At 48.1% G+C, this 12,795-nt stretch overlaps 1 protein-coding gene across 1 annotated transcript in view; it reads left to right on the top strand.

Moving 5' to 3' along the window:
- The window catches only part of GLP1R (glucagon-like peptide 1 receptor), a 54,204-nt gene that overhangs the window by 35,059 nt on the left and 6,350 nt on the right, over window positions 1–12,795 (top strand). Inside the window, exons 6-12 of the mRNA XM_006882020.1 lie at window positions 1,827–1,980; window positions 2,771–2,930; window positions 7,321–7,381; window positions 8,072–8,141; window positions 8,259–8,347; window positions 8,665–8,803; window positions 9,590–9,631. Of these exons, the coding sequence (XP_006882082.1) occupies window positions 1,827–1,980; window positions 2,771–2,930; window positions 7,321–7,381; window positions 8,072–8,141; window positions 8,259–8,347; window positions 8,665–8,803; window positions 9,590–9,631 (715 nt within the window). The remainder of the gene's footprint in view (window positions 1–1,826; window positions 1,981–2,770; window positions 2,931–7,320; window positions 7,382–8,071; window positions 8,142–8,258; window positions 8,348–8,664; window positions 8,804–9,589; window positions 9,632–12,795) is intronic.

Raw genomic sequence — 12,795 nt, 5'->3', positions numbered from 1 at the left:
ACACACTGACAAAGGAGATTAATCAGAACTGGCTTTGACAAGCACTGTGGCAATTGGACAATTAAAACAGACATGGGGGGGAAGAAGAATGAACTGGGGATGAGGGTGGAGAAAACAGTGCAACAATGAATGAAGGAAAACCCAAAATCTCTGTAAATGTTCATTAAAACTAATAAAATTTAATTTAAAAAAAAGAAACTATGGTCTGAAAATAAAAAAAAAAGGCAGTAAGTTGCACAGGAGGAGATTGCCCATCTTTCTTCTGTGGAGCAGCTGGTAAATTCAAACCATGTGCCTTTGAATTTTTTTAATTTGGTAGCACCACTAAGCCACAGAGCCCCACCCCTGTTACAGTACAAGGATGTATTAGCTACTGTAGATGTCTTAGAAAATTCAGTTCTCACAAAGCAAGGGCCTCCACTCTGTGGTTCTTCAGGAATAATTTGAGCCTTCTTGGCCCTTGACTTTTCTTTATTAATTTTCTATTCAGCTGGAAATGTTCCATGAAAAAAAATCCTGTTGGAATTTTTATAAGAACTGCATTGAATGTATCACTTAATATGAGGAGAATTAACACCTCAGTCTGCCTATCCATGAATGTGGTTTGTATTTCCATTATCTTTCCTAATGATTTTTAACTAAATTTATAATACTCTCTACATAGACTTTGCCCATCTTCTACTAGGTTTATTTGGAGGTAATTTTAAAAGAGTATAAGTATATTCTCTTTATATTTGTATCTTAATTGTTTATTATTGTATATTAGAAACATCTATATGCCAAGCTTGCTGAACTCCTAATTAGTTTTAATAATTTTCAGGGCTTCTTGAATTTTCTCCAAAATAATGAAAATTCCCTTTATTTCCAACTATCTTTTCTTGCCTTATTACAGTGGCTAAGCTATGTGCACTGAAGTAATCTGGGTTTGTTGTGATGCTGCACCTTGTGCCATTGGAGGGTCAAATGCCATAATGGCTGCCCATGGTGGGCAGTGTTTGGTGGAGCTCCCAGTTTAAGACAAGTTTGGAAGCAAGAGTGGCATTTACTTCCTAAACAACATGCCTCTGGAAACTCTATGAATTTGGAGAAACAATAATAGATATAGAAAAATAATAATAGTTATAGAAAGTCTTCAGGCGTCTTTGTTCATAGGACTGCTATGAGTCATGCTCGACTTGACAGCAATCAACAACAATAGGATAGGTAGTACAGTGCTGAAAAGAAGAGATAGCAGCCCACATCCTCCTTGCTCCTGATTTTAAAGGCATTCTTTTTTGGAGTTTCTTAGTTGAGAATGATGTTTGCTCTTGGTTTTGCAGATAACCCTTTATCAGGTTAAAGTACCCTGGGATTTCCAGTTTGATGAGAGGGTTTATATGAGAGGTTATTGAAATATGAGAGGTTACTGAAATTGTATCTAGTCCCTTCTGTGTTCTTACTTTGTGCCTGGCCCCAGTGTATCTCTTAAAGGTAGGCAGGGAACATGTAAGACATGGGACCTCTCATCGAGAAGCAAAGCAAGAGTTCCTCCTGAGGAAACCGATCCTCACCCTTCACTTTGGTTACCTGTGACTTAGTACAAAGGAAGATGCTCCAGAAAGGATATGAGGCTGAAGAAGGCAGTGACTACACAACTAGAATGTTCATGGAGAGGCAGAACTTGATGAGTTGGACCCCATCGTTTTCAAAGCCCATGGTAAAGGCCATCCTCAAAGGAAGACATGAGCCTAGAGCTGGAGGCGTGCGTGTGTTAGCCTGATAGACAGGCTTTGTAGAGCTGAACTCTTGGCTGTCTTGTCAGTGAGGGGCCCTGCTTGCTTCTGCAGACACCTGCACTGCACCCGGAACTACATCCACCTGAACCTCTTTGCCTCCTTCATCCTCCGAGCTCTCTCCGTCTTCATCAAGGACGCAGCCCTCAAGTGGATGTACAGCACGGCTGCCCAGCAGCACCAGTGGGACGGACTGCTCTCCTACCAGGTGTGTGGACACACTCCAGGTGTGAGGGACCTGGAGGGGAGTAGATGGTTAGTAATGACCTGCTTCCTCCACCCTCCGTAGGCCTGGGGCAAGGAGAGGCAAGAACGACCCAGCTCTGACCTTTACTTAGAGGGTCTGTAGACTAACGAGAAGGTAGTCTACCATGGGTGCTCCTAGTCTGAGGAGGAAGACAGTCCAGCTCTCAGGGAGATCCCATCTGAGGAAGGAGCTTCAGGAGTCCCCTGGTCTGATGAAAGGCAGTCCACCTTGGGCTTGGTCTGAAGAGGAGACATTGGCCTACCTTACGGGGTTCCTACTCTAACACACATGTAGCCTTTGGAGACAGATCCTAGTTTGAATCCCAGCTCTACCACTTGTTGTGGTGTGCCTTGAGTCAGAGGCTGTAAATTACCGAGGAAGAGTAGCTCATGGATTCAGACTGCCTGCCTCTTTTGGGTTGGCAGCACAACTCTCTACCCACTCAAGTGGGTAGGTTAACTACTTACTAGTTGCATAGGCCACTGGGCCACTTACTAGTTGCATAATTTTGACCAAGTCACTTAACCTCCCTGGCCTTGGCTCTCTCATCTGAACGGGGAGATACTTGTTTCTTCCACTCAGCTTAGTGAAGATGTTATATGCAAAAGCAGGTTAGGTAGAACTCAGAGGGCACCAGCTCTGATCGGATGGCGTTTGCCCTGCACAGGGGAGCAGCTGGGCCGGGACAGGGAGGGCCCGGGAGAGGCAGAGGACAGAGATGGTTTCCCCCTCAAACCTCCTCTACCCACAGGACTCTCTGGGCTGCCGCCTGGTGTTTCTGCTCATGCAGTACTGCGTGGTGGCCAACTACTACTGGCTGCTCGTGGAGGGCGTCTACCTGTACAAGCTGCTGGCCTTCTCGGTCTTCTCCGAGCAGCGCGTCTTCAGGCTCTATCTGAGCATCGGCTGGGGTAAGGCCCACCGTCACTCACCCCCTTCTCCTCAGGGAGACCCACACCTGTTGTGTGGTGGAGAGTGGAGACTATGGCTTCCGGCCAAGAGGCAAGGCCCACCCATGGCCCCCTTCTGGCCCAGCACTCACTGCCAATGACCGTGGGGAGCATGGTCACCCCTTCTTACACATCCTTCTTCCTTAGTGGAAACGGAACCCCTAACCTTGTCTGGGGCTAGTACACCCATGCCCGTCACCATGTAGTAGAAATCATGGCACTGGTGCATGCATAAGGCTCTGTGGGAGTAGATGCCCATGCTCAGTCCTGGACACCCTGTGGCCCGAAGGGAAACGAGGAGTCCTGGGCCCAGGAGGAGAGATCACTAGGGAGAGGATGGGGCTAAAGGTGTCTGACCCCATCCTATGATGATGAAGAGAAGGGTCCAGAGGAGAACGATGTAAATAGAGGTGCTGGAGAACAACCAAGGCAAGGGCTGGACCTGCAGATGTGCCTAGAGCCCAGCTGGAAATGTCCTAGCAAAAAAAGTTTGTGGAGAACCATCATGTCTTTCTTTTTTGCTGGAACATTTCTGGCTGTGCCTCTGCCTCTCGCCATGTGGGATTCAGTGACGGGCAGGGTGGGGGGTGGGCTGGGGGACTGGAATTCCTTGCTGTCTCCATGCAATTTACAGCTATGGGTCGGTTCCTGCTCGAACGCAAACAGTCACCACCAGATGCAGTAGCTCAAGGATCACCAGCGAGCAGGCCTCTGGCCCCTGCTAATCCCCTGTTTGTCCTGCCCTACACCATAAGACCTTGTTCCCCAGCTGTTCTGTTTCAAGCAGAATGTTCTCATTCAATCATTCATTCCCTCATCCTTCACTCATCTGCCTCAGGCCACTGACCTCTGCTACACATCCCATCAAGCCAGTCTCAGATGTCAGGGACCTCCACTCCAGTCACAGCTACACTCCTCCCAGGCCAGCGTCTCCTACTCCGATCCTGGCTCCTGCCTTTGCACCTTTGCAAGGCTGTCTACGGACAAGGACGGCTAGCCCAGCCCCCGTGTCTTCAGGAAGTGCCATGGGTGCCCTCTCTGCCCCCTTGGCCTCCTTGCTCCCTATCCTTGCACTTCACTCATTTTTCCTGCTGCTTCTCGGCCAGTTCCATCTGTAGGGTTCATATAGAAGAGTAGGTCTCACAGGCTTGAGGGTACCAAGGTACCATACACAGAGTCAGGGTCTTAAAGGCACAGCAGGGACTGGAGCCCAGACCTCCTGCGCTCGGGCTCAGGGCCCCACTTCCTAGCATGCTACAGGGTTCTCTAGCCTAGGCTGTTTCTCACTGGGTCCTTGTGGTCCCGGATTAAGTAGCTCAGGTCACCAGAGAGTACATACACATGGTCTCTGCATACAGTTTCAGCTCCCATCCTTCTGCAGAATCCTGATTAAACACTATTTAGTGTTCGCATGTGGCAGGGCTATGCCTATGTTTTCTTTTTATTTTAAAAAATGCCTTGTTAGGAAATGCTGATGGTCTATTTATCTAGAACTTGTCTAGACATTTTCTATTAATGAGAGCTCTGGTGGCCTGGTGGCAAGAAGCTGCACTGCAATCCTTAAGGCACGTGGTTCAAAGCCACCAGCTGCTCTGCGGGAGAAGGATAGGCAATCTCCTCCCGGGTGATTAACTGCCTCTGAAAACCTGCCAGAGGGCCAACTCGATGGTACACAATAACAATATCTTAGCAGAACTTCCACAAGTGGGTGCCTTTAACAAAATAATTTTCTCACAGTTTAAAAGGCGGAACTTCCAAGTTTAGAGCACTAGCTGTCAAGGAAGGGTTTCTGTCACCTCTGACGGGAGAACCTTTGTCTCCTTGTCCCGAATATTCTTCTCGGCATTCCTTGAAGAGTTGCACATGACGCCTATCTGCCCCCTATTTGTGCTTGCTCGCTCTACGGCTTGGTCTTATATCTCAGAAATTATTGGATAGATGTAGGATGCACCCTATGCTGCTGTGGTCTCATTCACATAACAAATCCTATTCCCAAATAGGAATCCCATATGGAGGTTAAGATTCCAGCACATATCTGTGGGGCACACAATTCAGTCGTTCATCAAGTCTGGTCAATAACATACATGAACCCCACCCTGTCCTGGAGTGAGGTCTGAGAGAAAAAGGACAGCAAGTGGCTAGGGGTGCCCCAGGAGGAGGCGTCAGCATGCATGTGTGGCACTGAGGGAGGTCACGTTCTTGCCTGGAGAGCACTTCCCTTCGCTCACTGATACAATGACTTATTCTCTCATTCATTCCATTCTCACTGAACACCATCTATGTGGCAGGCCCCATGCTGTGTGCTGAGGTCTTTGGCAGTCTTCTTGTCCCTTATCCAGTCTCATGAAAGCCTGGTGGACGCTGCCAGAAGTGGTCCGTGTACAAGTAAACGGTCAGAGAGCGAGGTATCTGATGAAGCATGCTGGCAGCTGTGAGTGCCTCCCCGGCAGGCGCTGCTTCCTCCATCCCCGTGTCAGCATCCTCAAGCCCAGTCCATACAGGCATGGGGGTTGCTCAGTAACTACTGTGGAATGCACGCCCACAGCTCAGAGAGAGGCACCCATAGAGACAGGCCTGCAGAGAGTCAGGGTAGAGAGCCACTGAGGGTGGTTGGAGTGGGCACGGGAATGCTACGCTGAGTTCTGATGCCAGCTCAACCCTCCTGAGCTCCTGATGTAGTCCCTCATCTGTCATGTGGACAGCCTCGTGTGGAATCTACGAACATACATTGGGCTCTCAGTTGAACATTGACATTCTTACAGTAAATAAGGTCAAGGCTCTATCAGCAAGAAACTGGAAGTTAGCTATGTTAGTCATCTATTGCTATGTCACAAATTTTGCTAGTATTTCTGAGCTTAAGACAACATGTTTCTTTATTGTCTCATAGTTTTCATGGGTCAAGGATCTGTGTTCAATATAGCTCAGTGCCTCCAGCTCCAAATTCCTAACAGAGAAACATTCAGACAGCTGGCCAAGGTTGCCGCCCTCTCAGTCAAGGTTTAACTGGGATGGAGAACCCACTCCTGAGTCCACTAATGAAATTGCTGGCAAGAAGCTTCAGTTCCCTGCTGGTTGCTGGCTGGAGAGCTCCCTTCTCACCACAGGGCCCTCTCTATGGGCAATCTGAGCGCTTTCGTGGCACGACTGCTGGTTTCCCCTCTGCAAGTGATCAGAGAAGGGGAACTCAAGACAGAAGCCACACATCTTTCACAAGCTAATCTCCAAAATGACAGTCTGTGGCTTCTGCCTTGTGCTGTTGTTGGTGCTGGTACAATGTGGGGTATACAAAGCTGTGAATATCAAGAGGAGTGGGGATCCTTGGGGAACACTGTAGAGGCTTCTTCCACCACCAGTTAGATAACATCCAAATGGAAAGTAGTAGTATTGCTGCTGTTGCCAGCACTGTAGGCTGGTGTGGACAGTTAGTTGGCATCAAAAATAGAGCTCCGAAATTATGGTACATTCACATAATGGAATACTGCACAGAATGCAGGAGCAATGATTTTGTACATTATTACCTAACTTGGGTGGGACTGGAGAGCATTATGCTGAGTGAACTAACTCAGTCCCACAAGGACAAATATTGTATAAAACCATTATTGTAGGATGAGTATGAGGCTCCAACGAGGTGGGGGAGGTAGAAGTAGAGGGATGAGGATGTTCAAGTGGAGTGGGGGATTAATCATGGGGTTGTACAATTTGGTGGGTTGGGGGGTGAAGGAAACTGAAAGAATCTGTTCTCAAAATCAATGTATTCAAATTTTGTAAATAAATTAGTATTTTTTTAAAAAAGCTGAAACAACCCAACCAAAAAAAAATAGAGCTCTGGCCCCTCTCTCTTCTCCAGGCTTCTGGTCCGGTCTTTGTGGGTTTGTGGGGTTGGGGGTGAGTGATTAGAGCAGCTCCTAGAGCCTTAAGGGGTTGACTGAGATGGGCATGTGAGACAGAGCAAGGGAGGAGGGGGCCTTATAGGGCTTTTCTGCTCCATCCCATGACCCTGCCCATCTGCTGTCTGGGTGTCTGTGTAATTGTGACTCAGCTGGGACAAGGTGGTAGACCAGGACAATGTACCAGGAACATGAGGTGAGGATCATGATATATCATATTAGGATCCCCATCTTAAGAGAGATGGAGTCCTTTCTTTAAGGGGATGTTGGGTGGGTGAAGGTGGGCTCCCTGCTCTCTGTTCTCCCATGCTTCTGAACCAGCCCGATTCCATCTCTGCTAGAAAACTTGGTTCGAGGCCAGGCAGGAAGAGGTGCTGAGAAGTCCGGGGCACAGTGAGGCCTCTGGATGTGCCTCTGGCCGGCCAGCCCTTCTCCCCTCTCTCTCTTTCCCTCTCTCCTCTCAGGTGTTCCCCTGCTGTTTGTTATCCCCTGGGGCATCATCAAGTACCTCTATGAGGATGAGGGGTGAGTGTCCAGCTGCAGGGGGGCTAGGTGTGTTGAGGACTCCGATCCTCGGAGCCCATGGGATTCCTTCAGTCCCTGGGCATGTGGCTCTCACCTCATTGGGAGGCTAAATGGAGAGACCAGGAACCAAACATGAGACCCTAGTTTCTTCATGCTCCTCTCCTTGGGGATTGTCCAATAACAAGTGGGACTGTGTCTATGGGTATGTGGCAGTCTCCTGCAGGTTCCCTGTGATGGAGTGTTATTTTGTGTATGATTCTGGCTACAGTCATGACTGTGATTGTAGGTTTCTGATTGCTTGTTTGGAGGTGTGTGTCTCTCTGTATGTGTCCGTGAAGTAGAACAACGTTGTTTGAGTGAATGTGCATTTGTAGGACTCTCCGTGGCAGGTGTGTGTGGCCATGTGTATTTGTGTGTCTCTGGGCCCACACCATGTTCTGGGCTGTCTATGTGTATGTTGTTGAGAGCCATCAAATCAACTTTTAACTCATGGGGGTCCTGTGTGACAGAATAGAACTGCTTCATAGGGCTTCTTAGGCAGAAGCTTTACCAAAGCAATCAGAGCATCACGTCTTTCTCCCATGGAGCCCCTAAGTGGGCTCAAACCACCAACTTTTCAGTTAGCAGCCAAGGCATAACCATTTATGCCACAAGGGAACGGATGCACTGAGCACCTCTCTTCCTCCCCAGTTGCTGGACCAGGAACTCCAACATGAACTACTGGCTCATTATCCGGCTGCCCGTTCTCTTTGCCATTGGGGTGAGTGACTGTGTGGGGTGGGAGAGACAGTGGACCCATGCTGGTACCTGGGAAGGACTAGGGTAGAGTGGACATTATGAGAGATCCCTCAGCCATCATTGTCCATCTGCTCCACAGGTGAATTTCCTCATCTTTGTCCGGGTCATCTGCATTGTAGTGGCCAAGCTGAAAGCCAATCTCATGTGCAAGACAGACATCAAGTGCAGGTGATGGAAACAGAGCTGGTTTAGCTGGGGACCCTCAAGCCTTCCTGTGAGGGAGAGAGATTGTGGGGCACTGAGCTTGAGATGATCTGCAACCTTCTTCTACCCAGACCGATGAGCCAGACTTTGCTCTCATCTCTGGACAAGGGCAGCCCATTGGTCTTGTAGGAGGTCTCGACCTCTTCTTCCCACTTATGCAATCTATCCGAGTATTTGAAGTAGGATAGTGTCAATGTCCTAGATGCCAGACCCAGGGGAGGCTGCTGGAGAAAGGGGAGAATCCCACCGGAGAGATCCAGAATCTCCACTCTGCTCCCTAGACTTGCCAAATCCACGCTGACGCTCATCCCACTGCTGGGGACGCACGAGGTCATCTTTGCCTTTGTCATGGACGAGCACGCCCGAGGGACACTGCGCTTCATCAAGCTCTTCACGGAGCTCTCCTTTACCTCCTTCCAGGTGACCACCCTTCAGGGGTACTCAGGAAACCTCAAAGTGGGGGTAGGCCAAGGTGCTGCCCATATCATGCAGAGGGTGTGCAGAAGGCTGATGGAACGTGGCCCTTGCCTAAGTCACATGGTTAGAGCAGAGCCAGGAGTGTTACCAGGGGTCCCACCTCTCACCATCAGTCTTCTGTCCACAGATCCAGAAATCATCCTAGAGGGAGCCTGGAGCACCCAGTCACCGCACCTTGCACACATTATGCATTTGGTGCTTACAGAATCCCAGGGGTTGCAAGATTATTCACATTTTATGACTGAGGAAACCGAGTTGAAACATTATTTGCAGAGTCCCGTACCTCCAAGACTAGGGATTAAGCCTCTCTCATAAGGTCGATGATTTTGAGGGAGTGTAAATATCAGTGCAAGTTGAAAAAATAAGAGGAGGATGGTGGGTTATGGGTCCCTTCCTGTGCACTTACACATCCACACAGATACAAAGAAAGAAGACTGAGAGACTTGAGTCTGCTGAATGAGCAGCTGGACTTGGGGTGGGGAAAATGCATCAAGGTCTGAGGCAAATGATCATCAACCTGGTGGGCCTTTTCAAGGAGAGGATTTTTCAGCTTTTGCTGTTTTTGTTCCTCCAAAATGTAAATGAGGAGCCCACTCTTCTCTGGGTCTTCCTGGGTTGTCACATTTGAGGAGGGGCCACAGGGGCTGGAGCCCAGGGATTTTCAGGCCAGGATCTGCCCGTAGGGCTCCTGCTTCCTGCTCCCTCTCTGATGACGCCTTTTGGTTTCAGGGTCTGATGGTGGCCATCCTGTACTGCTTTGTCAACAGTGAGGTAAGGCTCGCGAAGGGATGTTGGTGATCAGACCTGGGTGGGCTGTTACTCTCGGTGTGGTCAGCTGAAACCAGCCCAATTTGAGGAGGCATCTGGTCCATCTACTCCCTGTGTACAGGTCTCTCGATCTCTGTCTCTGTCTGCTGTATGTGTATATTGGCAGTGGCTATGAACTTGAGGAAGCCCCAGCCCCATGTTAATAAGGTCCTCAGTGAACCCTGGGGTGGTTAAGACTGCTACAAAGTGACGCAACACACGCATGCTCGAGTCATATACTTAGGCTAAGAAGTTGCACTGCCAACCCAAAGGCAGGTGGTTCAAATCCAGCAGCTTCTCCGTGAGGGGAAGATGAGCAAATCCTCCCGTGTGATTTGCAGCCTCTGAAAGCCGGTTCCAACTCAGTGGCAGTAGTTGGTGTTCTCACTTCATTTTTCCCCTATCCCTCAAAGCAAGCAAGCAAACAAAGAACACTTGCTAATATCTGGTTTCAGCACACTCATTTATCAACTCTTATGCAACATTTTGCCTTTGCAACACTTGTAAGAAATCGACTGACTGTTTTGCTCATTAACAATGCACATCTGACAACGCTGAGCATGGAGGGTGGGGGTGATCTCTCATATTGAAAACTGGAAGCTCCAGTGGTGTAGCCCGTAGGGACGTAGGCTGCTGCCCCAAAGGCTTTGGCATTCAGAATCCATCAGCAGTAGTCAGGGTTAAGGTGATGTGTCAGCTTCTCCGGGCCATAGTTCTCAGTGGTTTGGCAATTATGTGGTGATTTAACTTGAAAGTCATATAACACTGTTATTTTGTTGTTGTTGTTGTTGTTGTTAGGAGCCATTGAATCAACCTCAATTCACATCAACCTTCCAAACAACAGATCTGAGCCTTGCCCTATCCTGTAGGCATCTCCCACTTTGTGATCTGGTGTGGTCCTTCACCATTTCACAGAATTTCACATAATAACCTGGTCATTATCCAAAACCTGGTCGTTCACAAAATAACCCTGATATGTGAGGAAAGAGTGAATGCCTATGTTTCACTTATAAGAACATTTGAGGTTATAGAAAACAAGATGCTTGTCTGAGGTTGAGCCTGGAAACAGCAGCCTTTTGCTGTGAGTTTGGGAGATACAGTAGAACAGTAGGTGGGAACCTTGACATTTGGGGGAGTTTGTGGTTGGCCCAAAGAAACAATGAGATGTAGCAGAAAAGAAGGAATCATGTGAGATGAGGTGTCAGGCTCTACTCCAGGCCTCTTCGCATAACCTCTGACACTCTCTGCACTCCAGTTTCCTCACCTGCCAAATGGGGGCAATAATGCCCACCTACTATTTCAGTGACTGGAGTAATCGGGACGCGTGTGTCAGAGGCAGTGTGATTGGCACAGGACAGAGCAGGGTTTAGGGCTGTTGTACATAGGGTCGCTATAAGTCGCAAGCGACTCAACGACACATAACAACAACAACAAAAACTAGGTTCAAAATAAAGAAATGTGTGCATCAGGGATGTGTCCTTCCTCCATACCTTTTCATTCTATATGTGGAACAGATCATTTGGGAGGCTGGACTTTATAAGGAGGAATGCGGCATCAGGATTGGAGGAAGACTCATCAACAATCTGCGTTATTCAGATGACACAATCCTGCTTGCCGAAACTGAAGAGGACCTGAAGTGTTTGCTGGAGAAGGTCAAGGACTGCAGCCTTCAATATGAATTGCATCTCAACATAAAGTAAACAAAGAGTCTCATCACCAGGCCAGTTGGAAGCATCACAATACATGGGAAAGAGATTGAATTGTTAACAATTTCAATTTGCTCAGATTCACAATCAACACTCTTGGCATGAGTAGTCAGGAAATCAAAAGATAATTTGTACTGAGAAAATCTGCTATCAGGGACCTCTTTAGAGTGCTAAAAAGCAACAATGTCTGTCTTGAGACTAAGGTGTGCCTGGTCTAGGCCTTGTTGTTATTGTTGTTGTGTGCTGTCGAGTCACCTGTGACTCATAGTGATCCTATCTACAACAGCCCTAAACCCCACTCTGTCCTGTGCTAATCTCACTGTCTTCAACACATCTATCCCCATTACCCCAGTCACTGAATCAATCCATCTCATTGAGGGTCTTCCTCTCCTGCACTGTCTCTCCACCCTCCATAGTCTTTGCAATTACTTTCTTTGCATCAGAGAGCTGAACAATGACTAAGGATGACAGAAGAATTGATGCCTTTGAGTTGTGCTGCTAGAGTGGAGTATTGAGCATACCATGAACCCCCAAGAGAACAAATAGGTCTGTCCTGGAGAAGGTGAAGCCAGGTTCCTCTTTGGAGGCGAGGATTTTTAAATTCCATCATCTTATCTGCTTTAGGCATCTTTGCCAGGAGGGACCAGTCCTTGGGGCAGGATGTCATTCTTGGAAGGGTCACTGAAGGAGAGGAAGAGCCTGGGTGAGAGGGATGGACACAGTAAGTGGGATAATGGGGGCAAGTGTGTTGGAGACAGTGAGATTGGCGCAGGATAGAGGAGTGTGTTCAGAGCTACTATTCATAGGGTGGCTATGAGTTACAGTCAACTCAGTGGCATATAAGAACAACAACCAGGTTCTTGTGTGGTCTAAATGAGCATGACAAGGTGCAGCCCAGTGTGAGAACCAGGTGGCTGCTGAAGGCTCACCTCAGCTCCTTACAGCTCCTGTTTGGCATGAAGAAACATACACACCATCTCCCAGGAACTCAGTCAAAAATTAAACTTGTATGCAGTCAAGTCGAAATCAACTTGATCCTCCACAGGGAACTCTGATGGCCTGGAGAGGACAAGATATTGTACTACCATTGCCATGGTACATGGTTCAAATCCACCAGCTGCTCAGCAGGAGAAAGATGGGCAATCTCCTCCCATGCAATTTACTGCCCTGAAAATCTGCTGGAGAGACAACTATGGATTCGTTCCTATTCAAAAATACATACAAAGTACATAAAAAGTGGATTTTCAGAAATTGTAAATCCGAAAGGAGATTTTCCATCATCCTCCTGTGGAGCAGCTGATGAACTCAAACTGCCTGCCTTTGGGTTAACAGAGCTCCCTAGAGAACTCACTAGGCAATTGTTGTTATGTGCCTTTGAGTCACTTGTGACTCATGGCAACCCTATGTACAAGAGCCCTAAAC

This window comes from Elephantulus edwardii, unplaced genomic scaffold (assembly GCF_000299155.1).
Source record: "Elephantulus edwardii isolate Elephantulus edwardi_28Jun2011 unplaced genomic scaffold, EleEdw1.0 scaffold00017, whole genome shotgun sequence".
Classification (NCBI taxonomy): domain Eukaryota; kingdom Metazoa; phylum Chordata; class Mammalia; order Macroscelidea; family Macroscelididae; genus Elephantulus; species Elephantulus edwardii.
Note: the sequence above shows the minus strand (reverse complement) of the source record. Positions and strands in the feature narration are given on the sequence as shown.